This window comes from Octopus sinensis, linkage group LG8 (assembly GCF_006345805.1).
Source record: "Octopus sinensis linkage group LG8, ASM634580v1, whole genome shotgun sequence".
Lineage (NCBI taxonomy): Eukaryota > Metazoa > Mollusca > Cephalopoda > Octopoda > Octopodidae > Octopus > Octopus sinensis.
Window position 1 is genome coordinate 101545594 of NC_043004.1, and position 18211 is coordinate 101563804.

The 18211-nt window shown below is 37.3% G+C and overlaps 1 protein-coding gene across 2 annotated transcripts in view; it reads right to left on the minus strand.

Annotated features, from left to right (window-relative positions):
- Positions 1-18211, minus strand: part of LOC115214760 (myosin regulatory light polypeptide 9) — an 88942-nt gene that overhangs the window by 40148 nt on the left and 30583 nt on the right. For both annotated transcript variants that reach the window (XM_029783785.2, XM_036505619.1), the window contains exon 2: positions 13352-13539. In XM_029783785.2, the coding sequence (XP_029639645.1) occupies positions 13352-13535 (184 nt within the window). In that variant the 5' untranslated portion in view covers positions 13536-13539. The remainder of the gene's footprint in view (positions 1-13351; positions 13540-18211) is intronic.

The following is an 18211-nucleotide window of genomic DNA, read 5'->3' on the forward strand; positions in this document are numbered from 1 at the left end:
TACTTGCAAGAACAGCGTAGCATTTGCTATTTAACCCTGTTATGACCATGTATCTAATGAGTTTCCATGTGTTAGAATTCATTTTGAAAATAATAAAAAAATCCGAAGGATCTTTCATTATTAAACTGGTGTTCTAAACACAACTTGACAAAAATGACTTTGATAAAATTATCATAGAACATTTAAATTTAAATGAGGACACTTTGAAAGATGCAAATTTCGATCAAAGAATCAGAGGCAGTCTCAGATGACAATTTGTTTTAAACAGTCACAGCCAAACACATTTAAAGGAGATAAAATGAATGAAGACAAATTGAAGAACATCAGAAACAAGTTACTGGTATTAGTAACAGTAAAACATAATCAAATTTGGCGTACTTGGTCGTCCATAGAACCATTTTTGAAAACATATTAGGATTAATAAAGTATATTAAAAAACGTAAGTAAAGAAAATTAAAGACACCTATTTTTATCACATCTATTTAGGAAGTAGGAAGTTCTGTAGGCGTGGCTGCTTATTTTACTTCACTTAGTCTCATTCCAATCTGACAGTTCAGTTTTCAGCAAAACCTGCCCCTCCCCAGACTTTTCTTTTTTTTGTGATAAACATCAGAATCATACAATTGTAGGACATGAAGCCTAACAGAGTGAAACAAAATTTACACAATCTAAGACACTTGTGACTCTGTTTTGGCTAGGTTCGGGTTGTTCAGTGGTTGGGGAGGCTTTTTCACCCACTACTAAAACATTTCACATTAATACCACTGTGATGTTGAACATGACATATGTATAAAGAAACAAGCAATACTCTTATCCCCACACCACATAGCCTTTCTCTTCCTGCCCCAACCCTTTTTTTTTAAAAACCATTTTACATGATTGTATTAACGTCACAGCTTGTGAGAAAGGGTTAAGAGTTCAATATCAGTTATAGTCCTACATTACCTTTCTGCCAAGGAAAGTTAACTACTGATAGTCTACATCACCTAGCAGAAAATAAGAACTATGAGGAAAATAGGAACTATATTTCATTACTATATTACAGCTATGCCACTAACTTACCAGAGACAAAAACCAGCAATGCACTAAGTCACTCTTCTAGTTAGTTGCTTGACTAAATCAATGCCACTGTCATCATTTAACATCTGCTTTCCATGCTTGCATAGGTTAGATAGCTTGATTGGAACTGGTAACTGGCATTTGACATGGTTTCTACAGCTGGATATCCTTCCTAATGCCAACCACTCCAAGAACATAATGGGTGCTTTTTACATGTCACCGGCATCGGTGCCAGTCACATGATACCGGCATTGGCCATGACTATGATTTCACTTGGTTTGATGAGTCTTCTCAAGGAATGTAGAAAACAAATTTATTTCAGCAAACATCCATTTTTAAAATGGGGATCATTTAAAAGCCTAAATATTATGACAATATATTGCAATCATGGCTATATAAAAAGAGGATAATCATCTTTTTTTATTTAGTCGACAGCCTATTTCTCAAGAATGAAGCTGTGTGTGAATGCATATAAGTGGGTGTATTAAGCAAAAGTCACTGATATCTTCACAATTAAAAGTTAGAGAGCTTGAGATGCCTATCTCTTGAAATAGTCAGTGTAAAATAGTTTGCACTCTTACAATGCTCTAGTTTTGCTTCTAGTTGCCTAAACCTGGAGGACACTTAAAGGCCAAGATCTAGTTCTACTTCTATGTCATGAAGTAGGTGAGAGAAAAACTTTTCTCTGGAGAAGATGCTAGACTATCACAGTTAACAATCTTATATGACCTTAAGGATATTCTTAACATCTGGGTAAAGTGAAGTAATGTAAGATAGTGTTTTGCCCAGAACCCCAATGAAATTCCAGCAATAAGTTTGAACTCACAACTTGTGAACAGACAATCTATACACCCTATCCACGTAAGTCATCTCACCTCACAACACAACTGTATTAAATGTAATACTAAAAGAAACTTTGTTTACTTGATTAATAGTTATCTAGGAAAGTTGCATAATTATGTTAATAAGAAACAATAGCACTTCAGCTGAGCTGAGATCCACTGTGCATACGTGACCTGTAAACCATCTGAATTTTATAAACCTGGCATTATAAAGTTTTTGAGTCACAACTTTTATTCTTTCATTTGTTTCAGTCATTTGACTGTGGCCATACTGGAGCACTGCCTTTTTAGTCAAACAAATCGACCACAGGACTTATATTTTGTAAGCCTAGTACTTATTTTATCGGTCTCTTTTGCTGAACCACTAAGTCACAGGGACGTAAACATGCCAACATCGGTTATCAAGCAATGAAGGGGGAACAAACATAGACACACAAACATATACGTATATAAGTTGGTGTTTGTTTTTAAAAATTAATTTCAAAGTAACAAGTCATATTCACAGTAAAAATGACTTGATATAGGAGCAAAGTCTAAATATTTTATCAGACAGAAATACAATGTGACTGTGACATCGAAGTTTTGCCGGAAACAGCTGTTTACCAAGCCATTGCCAGTGAAATCTGAGTCACACTTATCCCTCTATTTCTCTCTAATGAAATCCATGTGTATGTCTGTGCATATCTACACACACTCAGATTTTCTTAAATGTCAGTTGGCATTTCCCCTTTAAATCTTAATATAAAGAGGACATAGGATAATATAATACATTAGCAATAAGACCCATCGTGACTGCAGATTCAGTGTCTTGTTACTATATCCTACTAAAATGAACTGACATGGGGAGCTTCTATTCTACCGTGTAACCTGCTACAAAAAGTAGCTGCATCTCTCTGAAACTTTGTCCTGACATTTAAATATGTGCAAGGCACATAGGATAAAATAGTCTTTGGTACTCTATATCAGAAGGCAGCAGCATAGGATAGGATGGTCATAGCCAGATTGCCTTTATTCAGATTTATCTGCCATCAGGTCTAAATAAGTTATATAATTTATCTACAGTCATAGAGTAATGAGAGCTATTCATTTTTCTTTATATTATACACACAGTAACTATGATAACTATTCTAACACAGTTTAAATAATTCTCTTTGTTTTGTCCCATTATACAACAGCAAAACTGTAATTCCTCACTCCGCCAACCCCATCTCATATTTAAAAAAGAAAAAAAACTGAAAATTAAGCAACAATAACCTTGAGAAAGAATGATTCACACAAAAGAGAGATAATGGGAGCCTATACTTAAAATAGTTAAATGTAACACACATTGCTATGAGTGTCACAGAACTAGTTTTATTACTTGTTTGGACAAACTATAATTCATTAGGTTAGTTTTAAATTTTACTTGCTACTTCAATAACACTTGTTTTTATAAAAAAAAATTTTTTTTTTGAAAACAGAACCGGTATTTTACAATACTTCTATTTCATCACTCTCTCTTTTACTCTTTTACTCGTTTCAGTCATGTGACTGTGGCCATGCTGGAGCACCGCCTTCAGTCGATCAAATCGACTCCCAGGACTTATTCTTTGTAAGCCTAGTACTTATTTTATCGCTCTCTTTTTGCCGAACCGCTAAGTTACGGGGATGTATACACACCAGCATTGGTTGTCAAGCGATGTTGGGGGGGGGGGGGGCAAACACAGACACACATATATACATATATACGACGGGCTCCTTTCAGTTTCCGTCTACCAAATCCACTCACAAGGCTTTGGTCGGCCCGAGGCTATAGTAGAAGACACTTACCCAAGGTGCCCTGCAGTGGGACTGAACCCGGAACCATGTGGTTCGTAAGCAAGCTACTTACCACACAGCCACTCCTGCGCCACTGTCCGTCTTCTAGTGTTTTTCTTTTTCTTTTTGTATATTTTGCTCTACTCTACATAAAACTCACTGAAGATATTTCATTGAAAGAGAAGATAACAGAAAAAAATGTATAAAAATAACCAGCAAAATTAATCTCATATCTGAGACAACCACATCATCATGAACTTTCACACCTTGCAGTACTTGTGTGCCAACAAAGAAACCTTTACATGTCTCTTCAACCTGCTACATATAACAGTTATATTTCCTTAAAACAGCTCATTTTCACATACTTGGGTACAATATAATCTGTCTCCATTTTCCCTCATGTTATTGTTTTAATGAATTATGGGGTAGAGCAATTTTTGGCTTATTTTGTTCCATCAAGTAAACTAGATAGAGTTATGTATCTTGATCAGGGGCATAAAGCAATAACTCTAAGAACTGAATTTATCATGTTGCCAAGTGCCCAGCACCTTAACTGTCAGCTTTATACCTCAGTGGTCTAGTAATATATATCTTCGGTATATTTAATAGCATAAAGGATTCCACAATTATGCTTGTATAGAAAATGAGGTATTATCTATTTTTATAGTTAGAGCCAGCTACCTCACTTTAATTATACCCCAGCAAAGTGAAGATAGGCTCCCATTGATCCAGGTAAACTGAAGTAAGCAGGGGAGTATGTCCTCTACTATGGGCACAAACCAGACTGACTGAGGCACAGTATTACAGATGAAATAAGGCAAACTGTATGATCAGGTTTATTGCACTAAGAAAAATTCTTCTTCCCTATCTGGTAGGTTTTGTTCTGATGGGATATTTAATACTGCCATGATCCAGTCACAGTATGCCAGTACATTCAGGACCTACTTTTGAAATTCCCCAAATCATCCGTCACAAATCTAAAAGTATCAAATTTCATATCTTTTACTTAAAAAAAGATACAAAAAGTATATAAATCAATTCATTTTCCTTAAAACCCTTTACATATGCACATGTGTGTGTGTGTGTGTGTGTGTGTGTGTGTGTGACTGTTCACATTCCATACCTTTGCTTGTCATTATCAGAATGAAATGGTGATATAATGTTTATATTCCTTGTTAACATTATGACCAGCTGCTCTGTGCCATTGAAGATCAATGAAATATAAAAATCCCATACTTGAAAAATAGTTAAAGGTGGGCGACAGGGAGAGCATCCAGTTGTAAAATGCTGCCTCAAATAAGCCACTGCTCAGTTCATGCTAGCATAGAGAAACTAACATTAAAGAAACAAGTGAACAAACTACATATTTCTTCTACTTCATGTTGGAAAGTCATTTGAAATATTTTCTCAACTGTGATGGAATCTTTGTTAATGTAGAAAGGTTGGAGTTGATTTGCTATCAATTTCATTATGAAATTTTATCATGCAACAGTAGTACCTGAGGTAAGCACAAGTCAGTGAAGTTGTAGCCTCTATATGGTCATTTGATATGATAGAAATACTAGAAAAGCAGCTAAGTCACACACTACTCATCATCACCATCATCATTTAACATCCGTGTACTATGCTAGCATGGGTGGGACAGTACCACAAGAGCTGGCCAGGCCGAAGCCTGCACCAGACTTTTATGAGTGTTTTGGCAGGATTTTGACAGCTGGATGACCTTCCTAACACCAACCACTCAGTAGAGTGGAATTAGTGTTTTTTATGTGGCACTAGCACAGGCGAGATCAGTTTTGGCAAGGTTTTTACAGCTGGATGCTCTTCTGAACACCAACCACTTTACAATGTGACCAGGGTGCTTTTAAGTGGCACCTGCACTGACAGGGACACAAGGTTACTTGGCCGGAGAGAGAAAGATCAGGAATGAAGACAGAAACAGGTGTGCTACTGCAAAGAAAATACATGGTTGCCCAGCCTGAGGGAAGTGCAGGAGAGGGAGAGAGACAGAAAGTGGGAGACCGCAGGATGGAGATGGTGGCAAAATGCCGGGCATGCTCACAAGGAACAGGGATCTGAGTATGAATGCAATGGTTGAATAAAAGAAGAGAGAGATATAGATAGTGGCAAGTGCCAGGGCATATTCTTGAGGTTCAAATGCCATAATATAAGTGGGAGGATATTGCGAAGGGAGTGCGATTAAAGAGTGTATGTGGTGAAAGACCTGGGTATATAGTTGGATAGCAATGATACAGAGGAGCAGGGGTGTGAGGACAGGATCGAGGTGTGAGAGCTAGGCCTAGTGAATGAAGGAGGAAATATGAAAAAGAGAAGAGATGTAAATTGGTTTGTTGGGGTGGGGTGAGGGAAAAGTTTCGTTATGTGAGGGTGGAACATTAATGGTGATTCCCGATCTTTCTCTCTCCGGCCGAGTAACGTTGTACTTCCTCTTCAGTAAGACACCTATATCTGCCTAACTATAACCTTTTCATCATCATCTCCTCCAATACCTCCTCCCTTCTTACAAGGTTTTGTCTTGCAAGCACTTGGTGACCCTGTCAGTGCAGGCGCCACTTAAAAGCACCCAGTCAACACGGTAAAGTGGTTGGTGTTCAGAAGGGCATCCAGCTGTAAAAACCTTGCCAAAACTGACCTTGCCTGTGCTTGTGCCACATAAAAAGGACTAATTCCTATTTCTTTATTACCCACAAGGGGCTAAACACAGAGGGGACAAACAAGGACAGACATAGGTATTAAGTCGATTACATCGACCCCAGTGCGTAACTGGTACTTAATTTATCGACCCCGAAAGGATGAAAGGCAAAGTCGACCTCGGCGGAATTTGAACTCACAACGTAACGTAGACGAAATACCGCTAAGCATTTCGCCCGGCGTGCTAACGTTTCTGCCAGCTCGCCACCTAAAAAGGACTAATTCCACTCTGCTGAATGGTTGGTGTTAGGAAGGGCAGATGGCAATAATAAAGTGAGGCAAGGTGTGTGGCTAGAACACTACTATTTATAAAAAGAAAAAAAAAAGGGAAAGACATCATCAAAAGTGGAGTCTTAGACAATCACCACAAAGTCCAGTCACTGTTGTGGTGGCTTGTGCGCCTCAATGGCTGAGAGCTATGCTAGCAGAGTGCAAGCTCCTGCCTGCTAAGGCCTCACATGCTAAACAGATCAAAGAATAGAAGACAGACTAATATGAACCAGTTTTCCTCAAAGGTAAAATGAGTTTGCATTGGGTCAACACTCCTATCTACAAAAAGGCACTTAGAGAAACATCAATGACAATTCATAACCAACAAGACCTGGGAGACAACCTAGAGCTGAGAACAGTGGAGAAACATCATTGATGACCTATGCTCCATTGGGAGTGAAGGTCATGGTTGGAATAGCTTTGAACATTGGAATAGCTCTGATCAATCAGAGTGGTATGTGGCTGAACAATAACCACAAAAAAATTGTTGCAATAGCAGATGTTCTAAGGTCCCGTTACCAATCTTAGTAGTTGCTTCCTATATGGTTGAAAGGTAAAAGTAACACTGGTAGGATTTGATCCTAGAAAGTAAAGAGACAACTAAATACTGCAAAACATTGAACCAGTACTGCCATGCTTCCAGCTCTATGTCAATAACAGTTAATAAGCAAGGAAGCACCATCCGAATGTGGCCGATGCCAGTGCCACCCCAACTGGCTTCTGTGCCGGTGGCACATAAAAAGCACCATCCAAATGTGGCCGTTGCCAGCTGGCTTCCGTGCCGGTGGCACGTTAAAAGCTCCAACTGATCGTGGCCGATGCACGACCCCCCTGGCACCTGTGCAGGTGGCACGTAAAAAGCACCCACTACACTCGCAGAGTGGTTGGCGTTAGGAAGGGCATCCAGCTGTAGAAACTCTGCCAGATCAGACTGGAGCCTGGTGCAGCCCCTGGCTTCCCAGACCCCGGTCGAACCGTCCAACCCGTGCTAGCGCGGAAAACGGACGTTTAAACGATGATGATGATGATGATGACCCTATCGACTAAGCTGTAGATCTCATTACTCAACAGTGTTTATGATATCATCCATCACCATCTTGTTTACTAAATGTCAAACAAAAATTTGTTTGATATTGATGTCATTAGGCTATTTTTGTCACGGGCTGTAAGAATTGATAGAACATTGGGAAAAAATGCCTTGTAGTATTTTCTCTGGCTCTGTGCATTCTGTGTTCAAATCCTGCCGAAGTCAAATATTAATGTAAGTTAGGTGTAAGATAAACACTTCAGAAAGACACAATTGGAAATAAAACAGAACCAGGAATTTTATATTCTTTTCTTTTAACTGGATTGGATCTCCATATCTTTGCGTTTCAACTCTCTCATAGATGATTAATATGTATGATGGCAAGAAAGTATAGTGAGTATGGCTGAGGGGTGGAGAGAGGAGACTGAAAAGAGTGAGAGAAAAATGAAGGGTGAGGCAGAAAGAGAGAGAAAGAGAGAGAGAGAGAGAGAGAGTTAATTCCATCCATGACTAAGGGTTGTTGTGGGCAGTTTATGTCTGCTTAAAGGAATTTAGAACACATAACAGAAATAATATCTCAATGTCAAATTGAGAGAGAGAGAGAGAGAGGAGAGAGAGAGAGAGAGAGAGAGAGAGAGAGAGAGAGAGAAGAGAGAGAGAGAGAAGAAATTTGAATTGCGTCAAGATCTGCCAAAATAGATTGGAGTTGATCATATAAACACATCTTTGGTGACTAAGACAGAGGTGGGAGAGGTGAGAAGACTTGATCTGATGGAACCAGAGATTAGTAGTAACAGTGGTTGGAACAGAAATAGGCTAAGAAAACTAAGTGTGGTGGTTGAAAGAATTCCAAGCATTGGTAGATAAAGGGGCTGTATCTAAACAGGACTTCAACTAATGGTTGATGTTAAGCAGCTCCAGTCAGCAAACCTCACATGATAAGCTGTCAATGCAATCCAGTGTGAGAGCCTCTATGTAAGTCACTCAACTCACCTAATATAGTTATTTGATAAAGTCCATGTAGCAACCCAATAATTCTTCAACAAATTCCAAATGTCTTAAAAATCAAGCTCAAGTTTTAAGTTTACCATAACATATTCACATTCTTGCTTCCTAGAACCCACGACAAATACTTTCTCACTGAAACTATATCTCTCTTTAACAGTTTCTCCTTTATCTCAGCCTTTTACCAAACATTAATTTCCTAACTATCCAAGCAAGTTAACTACAACTATGCTATACCATGGATACCCTAATCAGCACAAATTGCTATCAAAAGGGAAAGCTGGCCAGGTCCTCTGACTCTTATCACCATTTCTTTCTGATAACAATTGTGATGACCGCATTTTTCTCAAAATACACTAGAAATGAAAGTGAAGTGACATGGTGACAATAATTTTTATCATTTAACTGTAATTAGTCAACCAGCCTAGACAATAAACTTGCTGCCACTCCCAAATTGTATTCTCTTGATTTGGCTTCTATTTCATCAAACTTGTCAATTTTTCTCCCTATGAAAATCCATGGTTAGTTATAGAAACATGTAACAGTGTATTGGATCCCTAAGAATAGCAACCTCATAGACCCTCCAAACCATTGGTTTATTTCTCTCAACTTCCAGTATGTTAAAGGTGATAGAAAATGATTAACTTTATATTGTCCTGAGTACCGCCTTCTAGTCAAAGACTCCTGGAAGGCTTACCAAGTAATCAGTCAAAACGAGATAACTAAGTAACACAGCTAAACAAAAGCAAAATTATTGCTCTTGGTACAAGTAAAACCTTCAGTAAATCTAACACAAGAACATTTTAACAAAGTTGCCTGCATAGTTCCACTTGTCTGTCTTTGCATGGATTGGAAAATTCATTCTCCTGCAAGCAAAGCCATTGAAAACAAACCATAATCTAGTCTCTTTCAACAACATTATAATTACCACTAGACATATCAAGGAAACATGCCTCCATCACTTTCTCTAGCCATAATCACAGTTAAATCCTCTACACTCTGCCTAACTATTTGGTATCACAATCTTTATGGCATAGTCTAGAGCAGGCCTGGCCAACTTGAATTACATTGTGGGCCACTTCAAGCACAGAAAAAGGTCACTTGTATACAGACAAAATTGAAAGCATTTTGTTTTCTCATGCTATTATAACAATAATGAATGATTGTTGGTTCAACATGAAATATTATCGTTGTAAAAACAGTAGAATCTTTCTCTTTTACTTTTCACTACAATCTTTAATTTTTGATAAAATTTAAAAATGTTTTTTTAAATAAACCCATTTCAAGAATGTATCAAGCGGGCCGCAAGATAAAAGTCAGCAGGCTGCATGCGGCTGTGGGCCTCAGATTAGCCAGCCCTGGTCTAGAGCAATGTTCCCCAGCCTTTTATGTCTCATGCCCTATTTTGATTTTCCAAAAAAGTGTGCCCTGACATGAATGGATAAATTTAGTATAGAACATATATAAATTCAAAAGACGTTCCAGCAAAAACTTTATTGCAAGGTTTATTCTTTCATTACCAACTTATGCCCTATTCTGATGTAAACTATGCCCCACCAATTTCAGCAACACTGGACTAGACTACATCTCAAAAGCTGGGTTCATTTTTCAAGACCAGAAAATATACAGTTTCTGAACAGATGCTACATTAGAGAATTTCTTAAATATCCAGAATGGTAGAGCCAAACCACAACCAAATAAAAATTATCTGATTGCGTGGTAAACCTTCATTTACTACTACCGCAATGCTTGTCCTCTTCTCTCTTCTATTTACCGCAAAAACTTGAAAGCTGTGAACCAGACCGATTTGATGCACCTGCTCCTCTAATTCAAAACTTCATACATTTGGAATTCCTTTCCAGTTCACATCTCCCACACAAATATCAGTCTGTTCAAGATGAACATATACTGGCTCGCATTGACTTCGTTAATGTAATGGTTTACAAGAAATCAATAAAAGAAGTTGGAACCAATGAACAGACTGACTGCTTTTTGAAGTTACATCAGGTCTAATAAATTTCCAAGTTCCCTATACTAGTCTGCATATAATCTCTGCAATACTGAATCAATTTTCTACAGTGAATTTAGAGGAATATTGAAATTGTAACTACTTTCTTAGCACAAAATACCAAACTGATCAAGTCACAATGACATCAAAGTTTTTGGCTCTGAGATAAAATTAACTGCAGCATGTGGGCACACAGTTATTGAGCAACTATTATCTTAATTCTTATAGAAATATAAATGCCTTAAGTTGCCAGAATTCAGTTACAAAGCAGAGCTCAAGAAATTTCTTTTTTCTGTTGTTGAAAAATAATTTATTATCCAAAATACTTAGAATATTCCAAAAGAATGGAAAATAAAACTTATGAGATACAAATAAAATGATAAAAGCAGAGACATTATCTCATAAATCAAGAAATATAAAATGAGAAAATTAAAAGAACAAGATGGAAGAATAAATAAAGTATGTTGGAAACATAATACACTTATTCATCAGCTATTCAAAACAGATTCTGTCTTGTTTAAGAACTAAAATGGATCATTAATGTTGGGTAAGTTATGTCTTAACAACAGTAAGTTTGGAAAGAATAAAAAAAAAAGCTAAGAACAAACATTTTGGAAACAGAAATACATGTTCACATTTTTGAGTCAGCTTTACAATGTTTTGTGATTTATGACTCAGTATGTTTTTGAAATTCCATACAAGCTGTGGACGTTGCATTAGCAAAAATGGTAGTGCTTTTAGGCCCGTGTGTGTGAGTGAGTGAGAGAGAGAGAGGGATGTATGCCATCATCTTATATTTATTTCAATCATTAGACTGTGGCCATGTTGGGGCACCAACTTGAAGTGTTTATAGTCAAACAAACTGGCCTCAGTCCTGATCTTGCACTGAGTTGACATTGTCTGTCTTACAACTTCTTTAACAGCTTTCGTTGTTGAGTAGTTCAAATCTTGATTGACCAGACACTTAGCCTTGGATGCAGCCACTAACACAGAGGATATTGTGACATGCTGAAATGCATATAACTTTCATCAGCATTATATTGTACCTAGAACCTTTGATTCAGATTGCCAGACATAGCTAAGTGATTATAAGCTCATCTATTACCAACGCTATTGTATCTATGGTGAAGATACACACCTCTTAATGACTGGGATGGATGGAAGCACTCCATCGGTTACGACGACGAGGGTTCCGGTTGATCCGAATCAACGGAACAGCCTGCTCGTGAAATTAACGTGTAAGTGGCTGAGCACTCCACAGACACGTGTACCCTTAACGTAGTTCTCGGGGATATTCAGCGTGACACAGAGAGTGACAAGGCCGGCCCTTTGAAATACAGGTACAACAGAAAAAGGAAGTAAGAGTGAGAGAAAGTTGTGGTGAAAGAGTACAGCAGGGATCACCACCATCCCCTGCCGGAGCCTCGTGGAGCTTTAGGTGTTTTCGCTCAATAAACACTCACAACGCCCAGTCTGGGAATTGAAACCATGATCCTATGACCGCGAGTCCGCTGCCCTAACCACTGGGCCATTGCGCCTCCTCTTAATGACTAAGTCTATTTAACTCGAAATTAATAGCAAAGGGTAGTGTATTTTAGCACCTTATGCAATGGCAGCACTAACTGGCTTTTGGTGCTGGGTTCAATTTCTCTTCTAAGATACATTACTTGCGATGCTTCAGCATCCTATCCAACAGACTTTTCTCCCCTCTTAGTGTACCTGCAGAAAACCAAGCATCATCAGAAACTCAGAGTGATATACAAACACCTTTATGCTCACAATTAAATATATCTGTAGGTTAAAGTAAAAAGAAAACGGTGTCGTTTTTTTTTCCAAGTAATGACATCTACTTTAAAACTGGCAAAGACTTAATGATCACTGTCCTGAAATGCCACATAGTTAACAACCACATTGAATAGTGAGACCAAGACCATGTTCAAGTATGACATTCATAAAATGCAGAGCAACAGGTTTGAATGAGGTCAACTGCTTAGAGCAGTGGTTTTCAACCAGGGTTCCTCCAGTACAGTCCAGGGGCTCCGCAAGAAGTTACAAAACTGCTAAAATCAGCAGTAATTTTTAATTCCCCTGTGCAGATATGTGTGCATAAAACTATTAAATTATTGCACAGGGGTTCCTCGAGCCAGTGGAATGTTTCCTTGGGGTTCCGCCCCAGCAAAATGTTTGAAAAGCACTGGCTTAGAGCATTGATAAATTTTTTGTTCATTAACAACAAGTCCAGTCGAGGTAAAACTATGTGGTTATGAGTTCTGTTTTTGGTAGGCCAACAGTAGGACAGCATTTAGAAAGAATTTTACATTTTGGAGATTACAATTTAGACAAAAACCGCATTTGCCAACATTCTAAACCCCTTTTATTAGTTTAGAATGCAAAATGAATAAAATAATTTCTCTGATGATACACATTGACAGAACAGTTTCTTTTTGTGTCAATACACATTTATATACCTTACTTCATATACTATACCTGGATTGATTTAAATTTTTACAAGGATCACAGTAAAACTACAAAAATTATACTGTTGAGTCAATGGATTAAAACAATGAAGCCTTAGGTAGCAAAACCGAATCACAGACTGATATTGCTGGACTAATAAACGTATTTCTTTACCTAAAGATGCTAGCATGTCATGGAGATCTTCTTTGTCAATTAGTCCATCTTTGTTTTGGTCTATCATATTGAAAGCTTCTTTAAATTCCTGAATTTGAGCTTGATCAAACATAGCAAAGACATTTGAGGTCGCACGTTGTGCCCTCTTCTTTGTCGTCTTTCCTTTGGCTTTACGGCTCGACATTTTGCTGAAAGTAGAAAGAAAAATATAAGAAAATCATTTTCAATATGAGAACAGGAATCCTAATATTCATATTTTTCTCAACATATATTTTTCACAAATTTCTTTTGAGATTATATTTTTTCTGATGTTTCATATTGGCAGTTCTTTACATTTTCTTTTCTTTTGTAAAATAAGATTTGAATGGATGAACAAATGGTCAGTATCTTAATTTCATTCCCTACTAATTTAAACTTCAGTAAAAGTACTTTACATTTATCTATAACAATATTCACAGTAAACTTGTTTTTCTATGCATGCAAATCTTTTTCTCTCTCATCATTAAATCCAAACCACTACAAAAATGGTATGGATTTTTAAACCAAAGAATTTCGAAGGCTGCCTCAAAATAATTACTAGGCCTTGAGTTGCTCTTTACATAGCAACTGGTATCCTGTGTTAGATAACACTCCATCTCATCTGTGAAGATGTGGAACAACATTTAATAGTCTGTTTCATATTAGCTGTGAGTAACTAAATGTTTCTCATTTTGACATTTATTGCAGAATTTAAAAAATACACAATAAAGAGAAATTTTGTTTTTTATATACCAGAAAAATATTTGTTATAAATGGTAAAAATATAAAGTTTATCTTCAAACCAGATCACCTAATAGTTAGTTAGTTAGTTAGTTAATTTGTTGGCTCAAAAAGCAAAAAGCAAGGCCATGTAGGGGGGCATGGAATTATGTACAGGGTGGTGTTCATGTAAAGTATCTATTCAACCACCAGTTAAAATTTCACACTAATCTTAACCTCTCTTGCTTTTCATTAAATGCTGACAATGTCTCATCAAAATACTCTTCCATGTTCACATGATTTGGGTGGTTCTGGGGGAGCTTCTATGTGATCCCTCAGTTTGCTAGAAATATCAACCATAGACAACATTAGACAATGCAGTCCTTGACATAAAAAAAAAAATAATGGTATGGTTACTACTGAAGGTATTTTATATCAACATCTGCTGAATTAAAACTGATCTAGGTTAAACAACAACAACAACAACAAAATGTGAGCAGTGACTTTGTTTTTTGTTCTTGATAGCCAAAAGTAATTATACATCATCATCATCGTTGTTTAACATCTGTTTTCCATGCTAGTATGGGTTGGACGGTTCGACCGGGGTCTGGGAAGCCAGAAGGCTGCACCAAGCTCCATTCTGATCTGGCAGTGTTTCTACAGCTGGATGCCCTTCCTAATGCCAACCACTCTGTGAGTGTAGTGGGTGCTTTTTATGTGCCACTGGCACAGGGGCCAGGGGAGGCTGGCAAACGGCCACGATCGATTGGTGCTTTTACGTTGTCACCGACACGGACGCCAGTCAGGTGGCGCTGGCATCAGCCACGTTCGGATGGTGCTTTTTACGTGTCACCGGCACGGGTATCTTAACTACAATTTCCATTTGATTTTCATTTTGATGTTGGTGTTGACGTACTTGACTCAATAGGTTTCCTCAAGAACAGCGGGTCACTCTACGATCCAAGGTTAGCACAGCAGGCCGTCCTGCAAGCCATGGACTCACTTCATTTGTCGGGTCTTCACAGTCACAGCATATCTCAAAGGTCTCTGTCATTTCCTCTGTGAGGCCCTACGTGCTACCGGCATGGGTATCACAACTACAATATCCATTTGATTTTTATTCTGATGTTGATGTACTTGACTCAATAGGTCTCCTCAAGCACAGCAGGCCATCCTGCAAGCCATGAACTCACTTCATTTGTCGGGTCTTCGAAAGGAGATAATCCTTTCTGTTACAGGTACAAGACCTAAAATTTGTGGGGAGGGGGCTAGTCAATTACACTGATCCCAGTACTTGACTGGTCCTTATTTCATTGATCCTGAAAGGATGAAAGGTAAAGCTGACCTTGGTGGCATTTGAACTCAGAATATAAAAATAGATGAAATGCTGCTAATGATTCTGCCAGCTTGCTGTCTTATATGTAGAAAATAATATTATCAATTAACTTTGTTCTATTTTATTGATATTCTATTCCAAAACAAGACTCAACTCAATCGAAACTGCTAATTAGAAAAGTCAGTGCTTAATACATTCATCATCTGATTTCTGATAAATATCTGTGTATTCATCTAAATTACCTCTGAAAATAATCAAAAAATTGGAGGACCAAATGTGTTAGCATTTCATGTTCCATTCTGAGACCTTGTACACAAAATATTGAAATTGTTTCAGTCATTTGACTGTGGCCATGCTGGAGCACCACATTTAGTTGAGCAAATCGACCCTAGGACTTATTCTTTGTAAGCCTACTACTTATTCTATCGGTCTCTTTTGCCGAACTGCTAAGTCACGGGGATGTAAACACACCAGCATTGGTTGTCAAGCGATGTTGGTGGGGACAAACACAGACGTGCAAACATACACACACACACACACACACACATATATATATATATATATATATATATATATACGACAGGCTTCTTTTAGTTTCCATCAGCCAAATCCACTCACAAGCTTTGGTCAGTCTGAGGCTATAGTAGAAGACACTTGCCCAAGATGCCACGCAGTGAGACTGAACCCGGAACCATGTGGTTCGTAAGCAAGCTACTTACCACACAGTCACTCCTACACCTATTTACACTACATTTTACAGAGAACAAATGTAAAACAATTGCATTGATAAATTTTTACTGTTATTCAATCTATCTTACATGTATTTCATTAACAATATGTAAAGACAGTTTTAATTTAAATACAAACATTTTAAGATAACATTTTGCTATCTTAGAACCAGAAGTAATCTCGCTGATGGTATCAAATGATACCAATACTGTTCTTCTGATCAAAGAATAATTTCATGGTTGAAAGATCCTTTCAGTAATAGCAACAGCCATTCAACCTCAGTCTGAATGTGAAATATTTCTTTTTCATTGATAAATTCGTCCTTTAAATCAAACGATGAGTCAATCAGAGGATAGGCTGTCTGATTGAGTGATTCATCTTTATGAGTGACCAACTGAAGCATCCTGATTTTAGGCATGAGGATAGAGATTCATAGATATACATATGCACGCATGCACAGCATCATATCAAGATGCTTCTCCATCTTATGGAAAAACAAAAACAGTCAGCAATATAACAACAATAAGCAAGTAAAGCCAGGACCAAAAGTATTCACCATAATTACTGTTTCCCTTAAAAGCGATGCAGTAAATGTTATATAACACACATAATAATTATACACAAACTTAAACCTACATAAGGCCAGGTTTATCTTCAATATCTCTCTCCCACTGTTATCTATACCCTCATTCATGTTCAGATCACCTAACCCATCAACCACAAACACAATGGGAACAGTACATGGAGTTGATAATAAATCAGTTTTTCTATTTATTTAAGCTGGACATCAAGTACATAAAACAAGCAAAAACCAGTATCAATACTAACAATATATCAATAAAGGCAGAATTCATTCATTTCCAATGAATAAATATATAAATAAACAGAATCACTCACTCAACCAAAGCAAAGCTGAAAGTTAAGTGACACAATGAACTAATGAGGTAGCTATGTTTTATGAATGACTAACTAACCCACTTCCCGTTCCCTGATATCTCACCACCATGCTGGCTTGTTATGAATCACTCACACAACTCTTTACATTCTTGATCATAAATGGAAATTCTCAAGCTAGTTCACTTGCTGTTAACAAGTCAAATATAGCTTCATTCAGATGCAGCTGATTTACCATGACTCTTTATGTAACAGACTTCAAGAGGGAAGTAGTGATAAGGGAGAAAAAAAAAAATGCTATGTCAACTGTTGATTTCATTAAACACAAGATCAGTTGTTTTAGGCAAGAATATATTGTCTAGACCACTGAACCAATCTTTGTAGGTTATTAGTATTTTTTGGAGGGGAGCTGGTTGATTCAAGTGGGGACTGAAGAAAATTGTAATCATCAAGGTTATTTCACTTTGACATCTACATTTTTTTGATTGCACAAACTGGATGATCTTGCATTCAAACATCTTGAGATTTTATCTCACAGCTTCCGTGTATGTCTTATTCTGCAACAGACACCTTCCTCTATCATTACATCCACTACAGTACAATACTGCTAATGAAATACACAGCATATGAGCTTCAACAAATTAAAGAAGTTTAGTGAATGAACTATTTTCATAATTAAGATGCTGTTTGGAACAATGAAAATTTGCACCGGTTATTATAAACCCCAATTACACACAGAAAAAAGCAATGCGGTCACTGATATGACTTGAACCTTGTATCAAACAGTTGCTGGGTGACTGTGTAACTGATTACTCTACAGAGCACTGGCTGCTATTCAGTCTTCTCACATTAATCACAAATATATTTTCATAAGTATTTCTGCCAACCAAAGAAAAAATCCATTGCAGGATGGAGTAACAGCAGATATTTTGCAAAAGATGGTGAACAGCGATGCATTATTCAAATTACATCAGCAGGGGCTACTGAACTTTGTTGTCTCAAATGGTATTTATAATTCCTAATATTAATTGAATTGAAATTTAAACAGCTAAAACATGGCATTTTACAACCATATTTTTAATAAAATACACCTTCTGAATACTTTAATTTACTTAAAAAAATAGTCCTAAATTTGCAAAGATAAAAGTAGAATAACAAATTTT